Genomic DNA, 22,460 nt, shown 5'->3' on the forward strand with positions numbered 1-22,460 from the left:
AATAATAATAATAATAATTATTATTATTATTATTATTATTATTATTATTAACTATACCCCGCCCATCTGGCTGGGTTTCCCCAGCCACTCTGGGCGTCTTCCAACAAAATATTAAAATACAATGGTCCTTCAGATATTAAAAGGTTCCCTAAACAGGGCTGCCTTCAGAGGTCTTCTAAAAGTCTGGTAATTGTTTTTGCCTTTGACATCTGGTGGGAGGACGTTCCACAGGGTGGGCACCACTACCGAGAAGGCCCTCTGCCTGTTTCCCTGTAAGTTCGCTTCTCGCAGTGAGGGAACCACCAGAAGGCCTTCAGCGCTGAACCTCAATGTCTAGGCAGAACGATGGAAGTGAAGATGCTCCTTCAGGTATACAGGACTGAGGCCATTTAGGGCTTTAAAGGTCAGCACCAACACTTTGAATTGTGCTTGGAAACATACTGGGAGCCAATGTAGGTCTTTCAAGACTGGTGTTATGTGGTCTCCCAGTCACCATTCTAGCTGCCACATTCTGGATTAGTTGTAGTTTCCGGGTCACCTTCAAAGGTAGCCCCAAGTAGAGCGCATTGCAGTAGTACAAGAGGAGGGTGACTAGAGCATGCACCACTCTGGCGAGACAGTCTGCGGGCAGATCGGGTCTCAGCCTGCATACCAGATGGAGCTGGTAAACAGCTGCCCTGGACACAGAATTGACCTGTGCCTCCATGGACAGCTGTGAGTGCAAAATGACTCCCAGGTTGCGCACCTGGTCCTTCAGGGGCACAGTTACCCCATTCAGGACCAGGGGGTCCTCCACACCAACCCGCCTCCTGTCCCCCCAAAACAGTACTTCTGTCTTGTCAGGATTCAGCCTCAATCTGTTAGCCACCATCCATCCTCCAACTGCCTCCAGACACTTATGGAGGAGCCTATATGAGGAAGATTTCCCTTTGTAAGGGACAAACTATGTGTGGAGGCTCTTCCAGAAGTTATGTGGAACATGGTCAGGGTGTGTGTGAGAGAGAGGAATGGCCTCAACCCTGCCCCCCCCCTTATATATGCAGTCATTGTAAAGTATGCACAAGGATAGTGTCAACTAGCTCAAGGGAATGCAGCTTGCCTAAGGCCACACAAGGAGCTGGTAGGTAAAACTCAACAGATCCAAAGGTCCCAGCCATTGCTTTTCTTCCCTCCCCACCACAAAATAAAAACACCTAGTCACCACCCGCTAGTCCTTATGTGCGACCTGCCTCCTTTGCCACCACATCCTCCAATTAATGGAGGGACTAGATGGGCCAGCAGGCTCTTAAGTTCTTAATACTCAAGACCACTGCCTCCCTTTCATGTACATCAATGTTACTGCAACACTACAAGCATCATGTTATTTTTCTGATGTATCGTTATCTTTGTATTGCTCAAATTTGTGATGCACGGACATAGTGGAGATATTTGAAACACACTGCTTCTCAAATCTACATTTTAAACTCATACTTCTTTACATCACACTAATTTCACAGAAGAAGGGAGAGGAGAGAAATTAATTTGCATATGCAAAGAACTCCAAAGACAGCCACCCTTGCCACTCATTTCACAGCTTTCAGATGCGATTCCAACATCTGAACCACTGTTATTTGCAAGGAATTATTTTATACAGTGCAATCATATGAAGAATTCTCATACAATTTCATCCAACAGTATCTGATTACCTTTCAGCTCAAAGGAAGAGTTACTCAGCAGGATTGCAAGCCAAAAAGAACCAAGTAGAATATTTTGTATTTGATAATGCCAGGAACAAACAGTTTTACTCACTAGGCATTATTGAAATTATTAAAAGGCCACTTACCTTTTCAAGCAGAAAAATTACATATATATTTAAGCTGCAACCCTTTATTTAGTCCAGCATAGTTCCCACTTAAGTCAATGGAACATCAGTGGACTACTGAAATATTTGACAATGTACACATCTCAAATGGGTGGTGGAGAGAGTCGGCTTCTATCATCTCTGTGTCTTTATGCTTCACCATGACATACTGGCATAAGTGTGTAAATACATGTTGATTCCAACGCATGCATGGCCAATATGCAAGATCTTGCACATACACCATACACATACACCATTTTAAGGAACAAGGATCATGTATTTGAGCAGTGTTTAAGAAATGAGTGCATGTGCTGAATTTCACACAGTACAGAAGAGTACAGAGGTGAGGCAAGAACAGGGTGGGGCCTGTTCAGTCTTGCTGCTCCATCCCATATGTTCACATTTGCAAATGTGTAAATAGCTGTAACCCTAATGTCCTGAAGATTACAACCTTGTACTCAAACTAACCAGATTCTTCCTTCTAAGAATTCTGAGGCTGAGGCTAGATGTAGACTAGGCTAGACTCTTTCCATGCGCGCACACACAGAGTGTTTGAAATTTGCCAGGCACCAGGCATATTTTGCACCTGGCTCTCGGCCACTTGCAACCAAGTGATGATGCCCGGGCGCCAGGATGGCGGCTGATGTCTCCACCATCTGGAGATGCATGCCTAGGGATCCTTGCTTGTTTTCACACACTAGCAACACATCCTGTAGTATTCTATCTGTTAGATTTTATCAGAGTGAATCTCAGGAACCCAAAAGTCGTAATGAAAAATACGTCTTTTGAGGTAACTGGCCCAAAAATGGCAGCTAGGCATCATTCCGTTTCGACGCATGTAACCCTGGTTTAAGGAGCCGTTTTGCACTTGGCTTCTATACCTGAATTCTAACACTGCGACACATATCTAGTTTTCTAAGGGAAGGCAGCATTCAGTCCTGGCATTTCCCACCTGAAGAGGCAATTTCCTGGAACAGCTTTACCACAAGATGAGCATTTTTCTGGTCCGAGACTTATAGTGCCTAATTTCTTTCTCAGCAATGAAAAAAAGAAAAAACAAATCTGTTGATCAGAAAGCCTTATGGATTTTGCATTTTCAATCTAATTTTCAGAGTCAAAATTTAAAACATTGAATATTAATGGATTTCAATGTTTTAGCTTTAGTTTTAAATGTTTGGGAAGGTGCTCATGCTTTTCTGTAAAGGAGCGGATGGCACTGTGATCTAAACCACTGAGCCTCTTGGGGTTGCCAGTCGGAAGGTCGGCGGTTTGAATCCATGTGACAGGGTTAGCTCCTGTTGCTCTGTTCCAGCTCCTGACAACCTAGCGGTTTGAAAGCATACCAACACGAGTATGTGGCAGGAAGGTAAACAGGAAACGGTGTTTCTGTGCGCTCTTGTCACAGTGCCCCGTTGCACCAGAAGCGGTTTACTCATGCTGGTCACATGACCCAGAAAGCTGTCTGTGGACAAATGCTGGCTCCCTTGGCCTGAAGTGAGATGAACGCTGCACCCCACAGCTGCCTTTGATGGGGCTTAACCATCCAGGGGTCCATTACTTTTTACCTTTACCTCATGCTTTTCCAGCAATGAACTCCCATTTGCGTCAGAAGGGTTGGTCTTGCCCTCAGGCAAGCTGCAGGGGCAGAGGTGTCCATACCCATTTCAGAACAGCCTGGTTTGATAGTTTAAAACGGGGCTTGGGAAAATACAAGCTGCTTCTTGGTCTGCATGCCCTGCTGGGGTTGTGTTTCCGTTTCTTTGACCACAGCTTGCACTGCTTTGTGAAGGAAACTGTGCCTTGCCATGTTCATTTCTTCACTGGCAATTCTTGTGTTTTAAAACCTCATCTCAGGGATCCTCAAGAGGCCTGGCAAGCACTTACCAGGTCCATCCTACATCCCATAATCCATGTCTTATCTTCTGAAAGCAGATCTTCTGCTCCAGTGTTCTTGTCATGCAGTACAACTCCAGGCCTGTCCATGCACCTCACCAGCCTTGGCATTGTACACATGTTGTAATGTACGAGCCCACCTCTGCCAAGCGGCTTCTCCTGGTTCCAACAAGACTCTGGGCTTTTTCTTCTCTGCCCAACTAGAGCTCCAATCCTGCCTAATCAAGCATACATCTTGCCAGAACTTTGCAGCCTGGGGTTAATCTTGTACTAACCAAAGTTTGAATTTTGTTAACTAGTCTCCAAAAAAGACAGCCCATTCCTAAACGTATTGAGCAGGTAAGACTTGTATCCTGATACAGCCAGATCATGACAAAATGAACTCAATAGACTCCTGCTCCTGCTACCCTTTTCTAAAATCTAAAACTAGCTTGAGAGCTGCTGAGTAAATTTAAAACAGACTAACTCTTGCATTCTCTTCTTTGAAACTCTGGCGTAAGATTAGGAAGCACACAGGATGTGCCAAATATATCATGTGTGTATCATATCTCCATGCGTAAACAAACCACAGGAAAAGATGCTATTAAGTTGTTCTGGGTTCTGCTTGATACTCCATTTACGGCATCAGGTTAGGGCACATCTACAGTGCCATTTTATATAAAAAGTTGGCTCCTTAATTTACTTTCCAAAATTTTCTTGGAGGATTCTTTCAGTTCATTAAAGTAAGTGCTTCAAACTGTCAGTCATCAGCCCTCATCATCCAATGTATTTCAAGACTGAAAAACAGCAAAGTCAACAGGGATAATGGTGGAAGTCTTGCAATATGAAGGGGTAATTCCTTGCATGCTATGAAGGGTAATGGTTAGTCTTTGAAATAAGGGATTAATCCGGTTCTCTAATATCACACTAATAGCAGCCCAGACATATCATGAGTATGACTGTCTGCGACAGATCCATTCCGCTCTATCATGTAACAAGATGAGGCATGAGAGCAAAATGCAATATTATGAAGCTCTCTAATCCATTTGAAAATAGAGGAGACTCCCTATAGGAGTAATGGATTCATAATTATACATTCCACTCTGTTGCTTAGATCCACTGTAGCATGATTACAAATTGTTAGCAGGTAACAATAGCAGGTACCCCCAAATATGAATATGCTCACAAGATCCTATCATAATTATTACTAGCTATGTAACATTTGCCCCCACCTCTCAAAAAAAATCACAACCACCTTTGAAGGGGCTTCAACCATAGTGGACCATTGAGGGGATAGGAGCAAGAATTGCAATGGTGGAAACAAGTCGCTAAGGACACCATTCTATGTGCCTCAGTACTGGTAATAGTATAGGACAGTCTTCCCCAACCTGGTGCCCTCCAATGTTTTGGGCTACAACTCCCATGATGTCTCACCATTAGCCTTACTTGCTGGGGTTGATAGGAGTTAAAACCCAAAGCATCTGAAAAGCACCCAGTTGGGGAAGTCTGGTATAGGACACCATGATGACACTGCAATCTCCGAACGAGATTGTGGAAGGAAAATAATGTCACAAATGACACAAAACATGTATACTGTAACGCTTTGTGATTTTTGTGCTGTGAAGCTCCAGAAATCCATATGTGACATTTCAGTCACTTCCCCAAACCACAACCAGCAAGTGTGCACCAAAATTATTCTTCTCTTGAGGAGGACATAACAGTAACCATCAGTTTCCCACTAAACAAAACATATTGAAAGATGGACATGAATGTGGCGATTTGTACCCATATTTCCCAGGAGAATTGGGTTTTAGCAATTAGGTCACATCTACTGCAGGAAGAATGGGTTGAAGCCAATCCAAACAGCCTGATGCTGTGGATGTTTGCTTGGATGTAAATCCCACTGTGCTCAGCGGGACTTACTCCCACGTAAGTGTGCATAGGATCACCACTGACTTAGTTACTCAGGGTTTGAAGACTTTTCATCTAAATACAGGGATTTTCACACTTAGTATTCTATGCCACTTGACTTACAACAACAATAACTGTATAGCTGTAAACACAGGACAAATACTCTCTTTTATTAAAAACATTTATCTTTCAAAAAACCAACTCCACAGTGAGTTGTATTTCCTACTCTGGTGAGAAAACAGTGCCAGGCAGAAGCATTTCATATGCTACATGCAATAGAGATTACCCGTTCCAATGCTCTCTAGAGCATTTTTTTCCTTATAAGCAAAATCCAGAATATATTTGCAAAGAGCAGACACAAAAATAGATTATGGGGAGAGGAATGCGCTCGACTTCCTTCTAAAATGCTACGAACCACCTTTCAAATATTTATATATTTCTCTTCCTCAATTTGCTACACAGACAGTCCAACCTGTGGATCAGTTAAACCTCAATATCCCAAGTTACCTAGTCCAGCTGATTTATGCACCACAATCTAAGGCTGCAATACTTTCATGGAAGCAACTACCACTGAACTCAGTGGAACTCAGTTTAGAGAGCAAGCATGTTATAATCACACTCTTAGGCATTTTTATTCACAAGTATGTTTCACTGGAATTGGAGCCTACCTCCAAATAAATGTATTTAGGAAGGGAGTGAGAGACTAACAAACTGAAGGGAACACATAGTCACTGCAATTTTTCACAGCTGCTTACTCCTAACTAATCCCACATATTTAAAAGGCATGAACTGGCAAAGACTTGAGAATTTCTGCTACTCCCACCAGAAATCACCAAGATCACTCTTTTTTAAATGCTCAGCATCTTATTTTTGCAAGCCAGTGCAAGTAACAACAGCAACAACAAGAGCCGATTTTGAAGGATCCATGTTATTCCGCACAACAAAAAACATTCTGGCAAATCCATCTGAGAACCACCTGTGTAGTTCTCTATAATAAAGAAACAACAACACATGACAAAAGCAATTTTCTGAACCAACGTTAAATTTCATCACCATTCATTCAGCTACAGAATGTAAAAACAGCTACTATACTAGCCAAGGCGTTGCTTGAAAAGGTTTTATATGATTTACACAAACACACAAACACATTTATTCAGAACTTAAAATGTTTGCAACAACATCTATTAGCAAGCACACACTGTTGACAGGCAGTTTCTTTAAAGCTTTCATGGGGATGTTTGTTTACTCACTGGGTGTGGACTTAAAAGATTGCTGTAGTATATCAGAAAGCCACATTGTTTAATCATGCAGTAAGCAATTTGTTTCAGAATGCTCAGATATTTGAAGAACATAAAGCAATTGTGTTACAACATTCTGTTTCCAGGAAGGGAACACGCCCATCAGCACCCAGGAAAAACAAAAGCATCCTCATTCTAGCATCTTCTTAAAAGACCCCAGAATCAAACCCTTTTTTGAACCCACGTGGAAAAAAGAAAAGAAAACCTTATAAATGAGAATAAAAGGTGCTGAAACCTTTCTGGGAGTTTACCTTTTTGCCTTTCTTTTTCCTGTGAGTATGTTTTGCATTCTTCTCCTTTGCTTCTTCACTCATTTTTCAGCAAGTAAAATACACAATCTATAGTCCGCTACTTGTATTCCAACATCCAGAGTCACTGGAAATATCAGAGCATTGAAACCAAAGTCCATCTGCTGACGTTTCTCAGTAACAGAATAAGTGCTGTTTAAACACAGCCACTGCTACTCCTGTAGAAGCTGGAACTGCTACTCAGAGCCTTGCTCGCGATTTCCCCAGCTCTCCCCACCCCTTCAGTTACAGAGCTGGGAGTTCAGATAAGCTACTATTCCAGTGAAAAAGCAGTGCTCCCCTTTCTTTTGTTGTTCTGCACTGACTGTTACCCCTGGGGTAAGATCTCGGCAAGATTTGGTAGCTTGTTCCATCCACGGTGCCTCCCCAGCCTCTAAATGCACAGAAATCAGCTGCAGATTGCTGGCAGGTCTCAGAAGCTTTCACCAGCAGATGATTTGCTGTGCCTTGCAGACGGAGAAACCGAGCATAAATTGCTCCGATTCCCGAGAGCGCACAGCACCAGCCCATGTGTTGAATGTACTGGGGAACGCACAAACCAGATAAGGAAGCCTCCAAGAGATGAGAGAGAGAGAGAGAGAGAGAGAGAGAGAGAGAGAGAGAGAGAGAGAGAGAGAGAGATCAGGTGGCTGGTTCTCAATAATTACTACCACCAGGAACATTTAAAACATTGTGTGTGTGTGTGTGTGTGTGTGTGTGTGTACACACATATATGATTACATGCACTAGACAGTCCTGATGAATTAATGTTCAATTCTCATAGTTATCCAGCCCTACTCCTTTAGGCACACTTCAAATTATTTATATTAACATTAAGATTGATTACCCTTTCAATTATTTATCACATAAAAGCGCCAACTACTTCCATAAAACAGAGATTTGCAATTATTTGTATCTCCTAAGCCAGTCCCATGCCAGCATGTATTCATGACAGAAGATTGATAGACAATTTCTTCTCTTCCCTCCCCCCCCCCCCGATGTAGGTCTCACAGAGAAAGTGCTACATGCTTGAGTTGTGGTATCTCCAAAGTCCGTGGAGGGTTTCTGGATCAAATTTCCACACACTGCTGACCTACTCAGCAAAATGTTTTGGCTAGATATGTACAGGTCTCACACAAACAGGGGGTAAAGTAGATGGAGAAACCATTCTATCACTTCTAGACCCCTACACTGTTAAAGAAATCTTTAATAAAAACATTCAAAATGGGTTGGGTAGAAATATACACTTACCCAGCACATTGGCTTTTGATGCAATGAAAATTTAAGAATTATCTTTAAATCCCTTATATACAGAAATAGCTTTAAATCCCTTATATACTAAAGGTGCTCTGCTGAATTACAGGCTTTTCAGCTCCCCCTTCTAGCAGCACCTTCCGGAAGCCCCCAAAGTTTTGGGGGCTCTACAGCAACACCCACTGAGGTGTGGGGAGCAGCCACATGAAAATAATATGTGGTACGGCATAGGGGACTGCTATTTGAACACACATCTGGGGTGGGATGCAAAGATGCTACTGAGCTTGTTTGTCCATGGTTTTATCCTGATCAATTTTTTCTGGTCTGTTTGTCTCCTCCCTACTCACACAGGGAAGAAACAAACCATGGTTCCCTGGCTCAGAATTATGATCGGAGAATTATGATCGGAGAATTATGACCATGGTTTGTTTTGCTTTGTTCTTGGTTTACTTACTCACTTGGCTTGTTGGAGTATGAAAAACACAATCCTTGATATGGAAATACTGCTAAGCAATGGCTCATGGTTTGTTTTCCACATGTGCTAGTGGGGAGGAGACAAACAGTGCAGAAAAGTGTGTTCACAGTAAACCACTAACTATGGTTTATCATTCCACACAAACTGAGTCAGTGTAATGTTGTTCTGTATGATCCAGATTTGCTACATAACACTAAGTCAAACCTTGTCTTAATATGTAGGTCTCCAGAGAGGAGATCATGATGGCTTTGATCCTCTTCCAACTCAGCTATTGCTATGCTGCTGTGAGATAAACCATGGGTTTGACTTCGCATGTCATCCAAGCCCAGGCTTGTAGTTTGCCTCACTCCAGAGAAACCACAAACTGTAACAAAGGTTTGTTCTTGGTTAACAGCTCATGATTTGACTGACTCAAGTCCAAACACAAGCCAAAGTTCAGACGGCATGCTAAGCCAAACCATAGCTCACAGCAACAGGACCAAAGGAGAAGCAAATCAGCTGTGATCAGCTTTACGGGAACCTGAGCACACACACACTTGTGCCAAACCATCGTTTGCTTATTGTTATGTGCAAACTGGACCTACATGTTGTTCTGTAATGAACCATCATTTTTTCCCATTCTGTTTCTTCCTCATATATGTACCACCCTGTTGATTTGTAAAAAAAATAAAATAGAGGTGGTAATTGATAATACCATTGCATTCTTGCTTCTGAAAGCTGCTTCTTTGCATACTCCTATAGTACTTACTAGATTATTAAAAATTGGGTCTCTATGAATAATGATTTATTTATTTATTTATTTAAAGAAAGCACAATCAAATGACACATGGGCAATAGCAGTTTCTGACTCTAAGTAGGTTACAGAAACATCTATTTTTGGTAAATACCGGAAGCCGAGTAACGTTAATATTTTCCTAAAATGGAGGGCAGATTGAAGAGAGATCTGTAATCTGAAACGCTGCTGACAAGTGAGGGAACAATTAGATCTAGTTTTTATCAAGGTAATAAACCTTAACCTGAACAGATTGCAGGTGGAGACTCAAGTGACTGAATACTTCTAAAAATGAAATAAAATTAATCCCTGTAAATAGAAAACCTGATGTCAGACAAAAGGTTCATGCCTATCCTTCCTCTAGTTTTCTGTGTGTATTGAATTCATATTTTTGTGTGTGTGGAAACATTCAATTCCATGGCCCCCCACTTGCAGCCTGAATGAGTGCAGCCCAAATAAAGGTTTGACTACCTTGGTGAGAACTAAACCTTAGACAGCAGGGTTTTATGAAAGAGGTGCTTGTACAGAAATATGCAAAACCAGTTGTTATGTTTTCCTTTTTTAGGCCGGGAAAAAAAAATCAAAACAAAACCCTAGTACTTTCCCTAGATTTGCATCCTTGCTTAGATGATACGTTGCAAAAGAAAGTGCTCTCTGCTGGCTGATTTGGAGAAAACACTTATAAATAAAAGCTACGACCTCATTGAACGCATATATTCTAATTACGCTGCTGTGAACAACCTGGGAGGCCACTTCACACTTTGGGTGTAGCCTTAAAAGATCTTAGAAGTGTACATCTAAAAATGTAAAGTGTGGATAGAACACAACACATTTACAAACACACGCTGTGTACAAGTACAGCAAGCCCGCAAATTGTGTTTGCTTTACTTATGCGATTGCAACCTTATGTGGTGTTGGGGGGATGAATAAATAAGTAAATGGAGACCCAAGGAAACCCAACACTCTCTGCTCTACATTTATTTACTTATTTCCCCCTTCCATCCATGCTTTGGGAAGGGAGTGAGAGGGCTCTGGCAGCGTCTCAGCGTAACTTTAAATATATTTCCGGTAAGTAGGATCCAACAGAGGGACACGGGTGGCGCTGTGGTCTAAACCACAGAGCCTAGGGCTTGCCGATTAGAAGGTCAGTGGTTCAAATCCCTGCAACAGGGTGAGCTCCCATTGCTTGGTTCCAGCTCCTGTCAACCTAGCAGTTCGAAAGCACGTCAAGTGCAAGCAGATAAATAGGTACCGCTCCAGTGGGAAGGTAAACGGCATTTCCGTGCACTGCTCTGGTTTCGTCAGAAATGGCTTAGTCATGCTGGCCTTATGACCCAGAAAAACTGTCTACGGACAAACGTCAGCTCCCTCGACCAGTAAAGCGAGATGAGCGCCACAACCCCAGAGTCATCTGTGACTGGACTTAACAGTCAGGGGTCCCTTTACCTTTTTAGGATCCAATAAGTGTGTGAAGTGGCCCTAGCCCTTGCAAAAGAATTACTTAATAAATGCACAGTGCTCTTCCATCACACATCGGGGCTTGTTTTAATACTCCTAGAACCCTATAAAGATTTACAATGATTTCTGGAGTGGGAATTTTATATGCAGACACCTTGTTCATTTATTACAATTTATATCCTGCCATTCAGAATAGAGACCCTTCCAAGGCAGCTTACCACCATAACACAATATTAACATACTTTAAAGCCCTTGGGACACTTCCTGCAGGCTAGTTGATGGTAGAGTGTGGGGTGCAAGAAGAAAGTACAGTTGACTTTTGCCTGCCTTCCTCTCTTTTTTTCCAAGAGAAAGCAACGATGCTACATTGCTTTTATCAAAGAAACAATTCATTGGGTCTGGAATCATTATAGGAAACTGATTACAATTACTCTGAACTCCGCTATGAATTATTATTATTATTATTATTATTATTATTATTATTATTATTATTATTAATTTTCTCTTTAAGTTCTGCCGTGCTAGGCTCCTTTGGGAGAAAGGGTGGGATAGAAATTCAATAAATAAAAAAATAAATTCAGGATTCCTCAAAGCTTCTATCTCTACTAAGATCTACAAGTTTCTTGCTTCTATGAGATATTTTTGGTTATTCGTTGATAAATTTCAAGAAGTGTTTTGACGTGCAACTCTTTAACAGTTATTATATCAGAGGCTGTGTGGCATCAAAATGTGAAGACTGTGAGCAGAAATGTCAGCCATACGGTTTTCTAACACATTGCTTAATTGCAGCCCAGTTTATATGTGAACTTTCAGAATCCCGGCGATGCAGATCTACTAGCAGAGTTCTATTTTTAGATCAAAAAATAACTCGCATAAGAGGACAACAGGGTAGGCCAAATGAAGTCTACCAGGACAGTTCTATTTATAAACACATGCAAGGAAAAGGAAGGAGGCATGGAGCCCATGTGGAGTGGAAAGGGAGAATTTCAAGAAGAACAACCAGCAACAAGTCACTTTTGGTGACAAAAAGCTAATGAGGCTGCCATGCGCAGTTGGTGAAGAGCAGCTTCGTAGTAGACACTGGAATCCATGGAAGTAGCTGATTTGGAGAACACTTAGGACACGATGTACTTACAGGAGGCTCCTTTTTGCAGTTTGAATGGTTTCTGCTGGCACCTGTGTCATATGTAATCTGCTGCTGTGTGCTATTCATTTAACCCTGACTGGGGACAAGGTCTCTCGTTTGCTTTAATGAACTCCCTGAAAAGGTGGCACTAAGGGGAGAGAAATCCATGTAGTAAATAAGTTTTCTTTTTGCACCAGCAAAAGAATATTGGCTTATTTACTTCATACATTCGTATCTACTATATATTTTGAAAAGTTATAGGTACAAGCTGCCTCCCTAGGTATCATTGCCAAATTTGGAACAAGGGTCCCCAAGGTGTGGGGCAGCAGTTTCTTTCAGTGTCGGGCTACTGGGCTGCCATTCTGACTTTGCCCATTTTTTGACACAGGCATAGGCTTGGCCACCTATTGATCACCAAGCTCAGCATGAAGGTTCCTAAGGTGGGTGTGAGGGTCCTTGGTAATGTTTGGGTGCTGGGCACCATTTTGAATCAAGATGGCAGATCAAAAGGTGACTGTGGCATAACCTTGCCTGATTTTTGGCATGACTGATCCAAACTAACCCCAAACACTATCCATTTTAAAAACACAGCATTTTGGGGTTTCTACATATTCTTGGGCAACATCGAGCACTCCTCACTAGTATAGATATATTACATCTAAATTTTCACTGGAATTCCAAAACTTAATTCTTATATTTGCTAACATATTAAAATACCGTATTTTTCGCTCTATAACACGCACCCGACCATAACACGCACGTAGTTTTTAGAGGAGGAAAATCCGTAGGCATGCCACCCGTAGGCATTCCCTCCATAACAAGCACAGACATTTCTCCTTACTTTCTAGGAGGAAAAAAGTGAGTGTTATGGTGCAAAAAATATGGCAACTCATAATTCTCTACCCTGCAACCCCATTATATGTAATTTTACTCAGAATCCCACGAAGTTCAGTGGGACTTCCTTCCAGGTAAGTGGGTTTAGGAATTCAACCTCACTCACTTTAATTGAATTGATGATTCAACAAAAAAATCTGAAAGACTTGCAAAGGTACATGTCTGATAAGGTTTCTTCTGCTCAGCTTTCACCAGGCAACCTTTTTAGTCTTTTTATTTTAATTAACTGACATGTTTTTCAACAGAATGACTACCTAGGCATAACCTCAGTTATTAATGGAGTAAAAGTCATTTGTTCGTAGCATTGCTAAAATTATCATAAGTAGCAAATATAACGTGTGTGTGTGTGTGTGTGTGTGTGTAATTGCCTTTTCAAAATTATATTTTGAATCTATTCAAGCACAAGCCTGTGAATCTTGCCACCCAATCCCAATTTAGTAAACTGTGCCCCTTCACACCATCTACAATTTATACTGCAATTGGTTTTTGTGGGGAGAGAGAAGAATCCAGTCTCCATGCCTGTCTGGCTGGCATTGAGTAGAAACTAAATTCAGCTAAAAGAGTGTAAAAATATTTGACTCATTGATTCATGGGCATGTGCCAATAACAATTAAGCAAGCTGAAAGAGACTGCTTGGTCTAATGCAATGTTGCACAGGTTTGTTTCACTCAAACTTCTCTGTATAGGGAAGTTTTTGATAGTTGATGTTTTACTATGTTTTTATATGTGCTATAAGCCACCCAGAGTGGCTGGAGAAACCCAGCCAGATAGGTGGGGTATAAATAATAAAATTATTGTTGTTGTTATTGTTGTTATGTTGCACATAGAAACTTATGTGTGGCTTCAGGGAGTTGAGCACTGTTCTTTAGCTTTTCCAACAGATTCTATGAAATTCCAGGTTTTTATTTTTCTCACACACCCCAAATTAAATTGTAACTCTTAATCAGTAAAACATGTCAGAAAACAAACGTGGACACAACAAGCTGTAAGGTAGGGTTTTAACCTTTGTTCACCTTTCCTGGTGGAACCATGGCTTGTAGCATATACTGTACTATATATATGTAGAAGCATATAACTGTAGAGTTTGAAAGGGGCCCTGAGGATCATCTAGTCCAACCCCTGCAATGCAGGAATAGGCAGCTGTCCCATGCAGGGTTCAAACCTGCAAACGTGGCGTTATTAGCACCACACTCTAACCAACTTCACTATCCAGGCTAACTCACTGTGTCATGAATACCAGCCATCGAAGATAATAGCCAGCTTAGAGTTCCTAAAACAGACAATTTGGGGCAGAAATGGCATGAACTAAAAAAAAATCTATTCCTTCTATGTTTACACAGTGGATGTAGGATTTTGGCACAGGTACTTATCACCAAAGAAAGGTGACAGAAATTTGCATAAAAATTTAATATATTAATTTACATGTATATATGCAAATTTTGGAGTGCTTACTGTTATTTAAATAGAAATGCAATACATCTCACCAGACTGGGGAAGACTGTGACCAGCTAATCTGTGTGCCTGCTTTGTCTGTTCTCCTTACTGACTGACCCTGGGCAACTTCAATATTCCTTCTCTCTTTTCTTATGGTTCCTTATCTTTAAACTAGACTTGGATTGAACAATCTTCCAAGCAGAGGGTTCTTTCAAGCATAAGGCTGTCCTCTGCATTGTTGGGCAGATAGAATTCCATAGGGCTTTGGTTGCTGGCAGTGCAGTCCCATTTGATCCCATGTTCATCATTTAAACGATGTTTGGGGAAAACAAGATCTTCAAAATCATTTATCTGAACTTGATTTAAAAAAACAACAACAACCTGTCTCATTTATCCTCACTACACTCCTGTGGGCTAGGCTAGACAGAGATAATTGCCTAAGGTCAGCCAGCTATCTTCATGGCCAAGTGGGGATTTCATCCCAGGCCTTCTTGGTCCTTGCCCACCACTCAGTCATTCTATTAAGAATTCACACAAGGCATTTTCTTTTTGTTTTTCCATGTATTCCGTCATGGAAATGATTCTCAGGCATATTCCTTGGTTTCTAAACAAGCAACTTAAGCAACAGCCCAGCACAGGTTAACTAAACATTTTCCCTTCATGCACAAGGCCAATATTCCTGTCCCAATATGGCGCACATCTTGTTTGCTTAAATCTACTTCAAACAAACTATGGCTTTTATGCACATTAACAGGAAAATACCATTGCCTATAATGCAATGCAAGAGATGGTATCCAATTTACGTTTTACTCAGAAATTAATGGACCAAACTTAGTCATGTTCATTGATTTCAATGGGTCTACTCTGAGTAAAAGTTAGTTGCCTACCACCCACTTTGCAGAATGGTTTAAAGTAAAAACAAACAAACTCCCCCCATTCTCCCTTTCTTTTAGATCTTTCTGATTTTTGGCATTATTAATTCTTGTGCCCTCTCAAAATCCTTGAGTAAACACTGCATTAAGAAGGTGGCCAAGATATATACTTCATTATACAACAAGCCAGCTGGAAACCCTAGAGTAGCCCTAATATTGTCAGGCACAGACATTAAGATGTGGTGACCTTCACCCCACCTTTCACTAACGGATACTTATTTCTATTGTATATTGTATTTGGACCAATACTTGCTTGTGAACAGTTTTAAACTTTTCTGTGCCAAATCAAAATTGTCAGGATAGTCCAGGTCCAAGTGTTGGCAGAATCCAACTCACCACCGCTGATGATACAGCAAGTACGTACCTTAAGCAGTGCTTTATCTAAAATGATATTTTTTAAAAAAATTCAGGTATGTGAAGGGTGAGCCTTTTAATGGGCCCTTAAAGTTAGCCACATCAACATTCTCTCCAGGTTTCTTGCAATTGCACAGCTCCGTCACAGAAATTATCAAATGCTATGCATTTATTTTCCAGCAATTTCCATGCAACTGCCAAATTTGGTCCTTCAATTTTTATACCTGTTAGTTCAATCCATATGATCAAACAGAAGGCAATTTCTGGCTCAGACTGCTACAATGATGCATGCAGGGTGTATCAACCTTTGTGTCTGCATGGTGCCTGTGAAGGCTTCCAGGGGTGCCCCTGGCAGGTGCCCCAGACTCTAAGATTTCACTTTCTTTTTTAAGTAAGCCTCTAGCCCTCCTAGAATGAAAGTTATGGGGCAATATGTGGAGGTACTTTCTAAGCTATTTCCGAGAAAAGAGAATGGTGTGGTTATCTTGTATATTTTTTCCCCTGGTACCAATGAATGCTCCCTGTTATTAGACAGCAATGATATCAGCCTCTCTCCCTCCCTCCTCCTTTGTGTATGATCTCCATAAACAGGACCAATAGATGAATGCCCATGGTAAGCATAAGGTTGTCAGAGGCAATTGTCTAATTTGTGTTATGCCATGCTCCCCATAGCAGCCATTTTGTGTTATGCCACAGCAGCCATGGCAGCCATTTTGTGACTAGCACCCCCAGAATTCTCTGAAATTTAAAAATAGGCCAACTAGACCAAAAATATTGGTGACCCCTGCTCTAGTGCTTCTTTGCATGCATGCATCTATCCATCCATCTGGTGGCAATACTTGAAAGGGGACAGGCATCAGGGTGATGTTGGTTTTGCAAAAAGGAAACAAAATAGCAAGCGTGAGTATTTCCAGATTTTCACATCTTCACAAAGTTACAGATGTGGAAACTGACACTTAATACAGCAACAGCAAGCAATGAATCCCTGAAAGCATTTATATTTTCTAATCACTTTGCCTTTTTAAACAAATTCAATCAAGACAACTTTCAACCTAGTTGGTAAGTATCATGAACAGATTTTTTTACTAGATTCCACCAATTACCACCAATTTTTGTGATCATTTGGAGCTACAGCATACAACCATATATACTCCTGTAAGTAAATGGTCAAAAAAGCCATGCATTTATCAACTGCAATATGAAAAATAGTGAACAATTGCTCTAATCCAGTCAAATCCAGTCCCATTCATTTCAATAAGCCCTCTAAAATTCATGCTCAGTCCTCCTACTGAAGTCTTAGGGAATTTTGTCTGTCTTATTTTCAGTATTCTAGACTGGCTCTTTAAAAACAGTTTACCACCTGATACAAATACTCTTGGTTTTGATGTCAGATTACAGGAGGACTGTGACTGAATGCTCCCCCGCAAAAGGAAATACTGCCTATAGCAGCAGTTTTAACATTAAGATGCACTGTTTGTCCAAAGAACCTCTTGTACAAACACCAGGGCAGTAATTAGAATGCATTGGTTTTAACCCAGTAGCTCATTTGTTAGATTACTGTGGATAGCATTAGTGACTATCAAGAAATGTAAACCATTAGACAGCAGCTTCTCTCCACATTTCCTAAAACCAAAGAAGAGTAACCTTTCAATGAATACAGAAAGAACTTTCCAGCTCAGCAATCATCTCTAGTTTTCTTGCAGGGAAATTCCCAGCACATTATCCAATGTGCAATTTCTGCATTAGATATTTGGCAGTGCATCTTAGCTTGCTTCAAGGAAAGATGATCATCAGCGGCCTTCAACACTAATGGCTATGCTTAGGAGGATAATGGAAAACATTAGAGGAATGGTATTCCATGGGATGCCTTTAAAAAGTTCATGTTCTGGAAACAGTATACAGTTTTATTTTGCAAATTGCTAGCTGTTTCCTGCCTCAATTTGTTTGGCTATGATATCCAGTTACAATTTAAGATTCATTATTGCAGAATGAAAGTAAACTGGAATGGCTCTTAGGTTAAAAAAATATTACACTTAAAGAAGGAATATTCCAGAGATTAATGGCTCTGGATGTACTAATTAACCCATACTGGTTATCCATCTCTAGAATGAACCTATGATCATGAATGGAGCAGCGCCACACACTTGATGTATTTGATAAAATTCTCTCTGTGCATTCACTTACATTTTAATTTGTGGTTGGTCATACAAATTGTTATGTGTTGAAGTTCTCACCCTGGCCACCAGGGGGTATTGTGTATATAGTTTTCACTCAGGTCCACGTACCGGTAAGTTAATTTAGGCAGGAAACCCTGGGCTGTTGTTGTTACAGTGTTGACAGCCGGCTGCCTATAAAAGCAGGCCAGCTGAGCTGTTTGCTGTTCAGTTCAGTTCCAGCTTACTTATAAAGAACTACAGTGGTACCTCGGGTTAAGTAAATAATTCGTTCCAGAAGTCCATTCTTAACCTGAAACTGTTCTTAACCTGAAGCACCACTTTAGCTAATGGGGCCTCCTGCTGCTGCCACACAGCCGGAGCAGGATTTCTGTTCTCATCCTGAAGCAAAGTTCTTAACCCGAGGTAATATTTCTGGGTTAGCGGAGTCTGTAACCTGAAGTGTATGTAACCTGAAGTGTATGTAACCCAAGGTACCACTGTACTTGCAGAAATCTCTGTATCGTCTGCTATGTCCACCCACTAGATAATACAAATGTTCATGGATGTGAATATTGATATAGAGGACAAGAGTCCCTTAAAAGTGGCAAGAAGCAGGATAATGTGTGATATCAAGTGAGGCATATGGGATTCACTTCCACAATTTTCAGTAATAGCCACCCTCTTGCACAGCTTTAAAGTGGGATTAGAAAAATTCACTGAGGATAAAACTACCAGTAGATCTTATCGTGTGGGGAACATGAACAAGAGAACACTATCACCATCATGCCTTGCTTGTAGGTATATGCTTGACCAGTCTGAATACTGAACTAAATTAGCATTTGATCACATCCAGAAGGGCTTATTATATTCTTGGTATTTTTGGAAATTCTGCAGTCCTTGTAGGAAAACATTGCAGAGAAGCAGAATTGCATGTTTTTGCCCTCCATGCCTTATTAGGTTTCAGTGGCTCTCTGAATGGTACTGTCATGCTAGCTGAGACCAGCAGTAGGCAACCAGCAGAATTTTCCCCACACAAGCTAGGCATGTCAGAAGAGAGAAAGGAGCAAACACCTTCCCTGTAGGAAGAGCTTCGTTCAGGGTTTATAGTTCATTTAGGGCAGATGTGCATCTCAAGAGAATTTTAGGAAAGAGTTGTAGATTCTGCAGAGGAAGAATAGAGTAGAGAGAACCCATGGGGAGAAGGGGGAGACCACCTTCCATAACACAGGAAGCACCTCGAACTAGCAATGTTTGGCAATAACAGGTAAGAACAGGGAGTTGTCCCCTGGCACCCTACAAATATCAATGCTGAATGCTAGCAGTAGCAGTGATGCCTCTTACAAGGCTACATAGTTAAAGCTTGCACTACAAAGTTAGGGCAAAAGATCAATCCAATATCAGTTTGGGTGTTTGCACCTGTAGAATTACTGTTTTAAATTTTACCAGACATGAAATGTATGATTGACTGCAACCTCTCTTCAGATCCAAGTCTTCAATCCAGGGTGTTGCCTTCTGGACCATATTGGGGGCTGTTGCAGATCTTTCTAGTCTCCATTCTGATATTTTATACTGCATGATGCCGGGAAGGAATACTAAGATTTTAATTAACTGAACACATTTTCCCTGTGAGGTGTGCAATTGCTTTTCTCCAACAAAGAAACCATCAGGTTTAAAATGAGTGGAAGTGAAATCCAGCAGTTGGCAGCATGAAAATTTTGGGCTCCATGAAGGCTATTGTACACACACACACACACACACACACACACACAATGGTTTTGAATAAGCTGTGATCACTAGGAACTTTTAATATATGCAACCTGTGCAGATCATTTGCTGACATCTGGAGAGAAAGCTCAACATGCACTGGGGAAATGACTTGAGTAGATTATAATAAATTACAATAGGTGGGCAGGAATGAAAATGAAAATGGCCAGGAGACCAATTTAGAATAATCCAGAGTGTGTAATGTGGAACTTTAAAAGTTTAAAAGAGTTTACTTTAGCAAATGACTTTATTCAGTGAACATACAGATGAGCTGAAACGGAGATATAATATTTACATTTGTTAATGAGTTCTTGATAAAACAAAACAGCCTTTGGAATTAGTATTTGGGGACAATTCTGCTGATTCATTGTAAGTGCATACAAAGGGATGTGATGCTGCAGAACTAGGCAGTTTAACCTCCAAATCCATGCAGCTATGAAAACATGCAGGCACGGCTCTGAAAGAACTTTTATATACTGACAGCTTTCCACATACTGTCCTTCAGGCCAAAAAGGTCCTAACAAAGATTCCAGAGTTGGGCTTCCCTCTTTGATGGATGAAAGAGACTTTCAGTTTTCCTCATGCAAAACCACTTCCTAGGCAGGCACACTCCCCAACACAATGGTGCATCAGTGGTGAGGGAAAACCATGGCATGAACACATTCAAATAGCAGAGACTGCTCCTCCAGGGCAAAGGAGGGAAATTTTTTTTCTATTGAAGGGTCACAACACTGGTAGCGGAGGGCGCCAGAGCCATCAATGGCCAGAACTAGAGACAAAAGTGCTCTGGATTAACTAGAACTAGACCCTCAGCAATTTCCAAGTAGTCCATGGGGGAAAGGGTTGGGAACCACTGTTCTAGACTGCATGACACATATTTTCATAAATCAACTTCCCCATTATGCAAGCTCAGGGAAAGGTGTGGCAAAGAGGTTTGAGCAGAGGCACACCTACTCCTTGTACAATTGAATAGCTAAGGGTAATATTGAGTAGAATCTTGGAAGTGTCTGGTATTCTAAAATTTTCTGCTGAACAACTTCTGGATTGTGCTGATTGCGATGGGCACACCTAGGACTGTGAACGCTCTCCTTGTCCTCAGCTCACTGTTTCATTTAAGTCTCAGTGCCTGAGCTGAAAACCACTTACTTCACCCCCCTTGCAACTAACAGAAAACTGTACAGCTATAAGAAAGTGATTACATAATGGATGTCTGGAGAAAAGCCCAGCCGGCATGGCCTTTCCAGAACAGGATTAATCATTTCTGCTGCATAGATGAAGCCATTTGTGTGTGGGGTGGGGAACAATGCTTAGAATTCAGGAGCTGTTTTGTGAAACAGCTGTTTCATAAACAGTGGAAGCGGATACAGGGAAAACAAGGCTGCAGTAGTTTAGAGGATTCCTACCCCAACTTTCCATTCACAGATCCACAGGGTGGCTGACAGTAAAAATTACAACACACAATTAAAACAAAAAATGGCAGTACAAATAAAACCAACAATTCAACAAGAGTATAAAAGCACGATGCCATTAGAAAAGATGGTGTGAAAAATACAAATAAGTTTCTAGTGTTACTAATTGCCTTCATTGTGGTGGAGAAGTGCAGGTTACAAAAAAATACATGGAACAAACTAGGATGAAAATGGGAACCCTGCATCAAATTCCTTTCTCCACCTCAACAAATGGGCAGTTCAACTTACCAGTGATGTCAGGACACATGACTGCTGCTGGTGTAAGCGAGGAAAGACATATCAGAATATTGTCAGGAATCAGACAACTACAATTTGCAGATGGAGGAGTTCATCGCAAGGCTGCAATTTTAGCATCAGCCCTACTTCAAGTCAAATGCAAGTCCTATGCATGTTTACTGGAAAACAAATCCACTTGAATTTATGTGGACTTGAATTTATGTGCCAAGTAAGTGTGCACATAATTTCAGTTAGAGCATTGCACTCACTATTGTACATGCACTGTGGAGCATATTTAATTGAACTGTATGGGACACAATGCTAATCCGTAGTTTAGCATAACATTAATGAAACTGCTTGTATTTGGTGGTTTATTATCTTGGCTTGTTTCAAAAAGCCATTGGCTCAAACTATCCACAGGTTATTTCAGTCCAGACATGACAATAAACTGTAGTTAAACTAGCAAGCAGATGCTTCCCATTGCTACCTTGAACCCACAATCTTGGAGAAGGAAACAGGAAGAGAGCATTTATGTCTGGTCCTTGCCCAGGCTTGTTCCCATAGCACCAAACCATGGTTGTCTGTTATGTCACCCAATCCAAATTCAGAGACGTTCAACATGTGAAATCCAGGGGCAGGAACAGTAGACATACTTGGGCTTCCCCCTCCATGAACCCAGCATCTCTGGGCTTGAACTGTGTGAACGGTGTTTTCTACAACTTAAATTACAGGTTACTTTAAGTCAGGGTTGGGGAACCTGTGCCCCTCTATATGTTGTCGAATTTTAGCTCTCAGGATGATGGGAGTTGTAGGATGATGGTACATTATTTGGAATGCCACTGGTTAGCTACTCTTGCCGTAAGCTGTTATGCTTTTGTTGTTGTTGTTTCAAAATACAGTCCCCAAAAATCCTAAATGTGGAATGGTTAAATTTGCTGATCTCCATTC

The 22,460-nt window shown here is 41.1% G+C and overlaps 1 protein-coding gene across 4 annotated transcripts in view; it reads right to left on the reverse strand.

The window, feature by feature from the left end:
- The window catches only part of ANK3 (ankyrin 3), a 388,986-nt gene that overhangs the window by 334,012 nt on the left and 32,514 nt on the right, over positions 1 to 22,460 (reverse strand). For 2 of the 4 annotated variants that reach the window (XM_079975564.1, XM_079975542.1), the window contains exon 1: positions 7,173 to 7,751. The exons of 1 other annotated variant lie outside the window; for it this stretch is intronic. In XM_079975564.1, the coding sequence (XP_079831690.1) occupies positions 7,173 to 7,235 (63 nt within the window). In that variant the 5' untranslated portion in view covers positions 7,236 to 7,751. Of the gene's footprint in view, positions 1 to 7,172; positions 7,752 to 22,460 lie in introns of those variants that run through there. One more of the 4 variants, XM_079975557.1, reaches the window with a different exon arrangement.

The sequence above is a fragment of the Podarcis cretensis genome (assembly GCF_951804945.1).
Source record: "Podarcis cretensis genome assembly, chromosome: 5".
Lineage (NCBI taxonomy): Eukaryota > Metazoa > Chordata > Lepidosauria > Squamata > Lacertidae > Podarcis > Podarcis cretensis.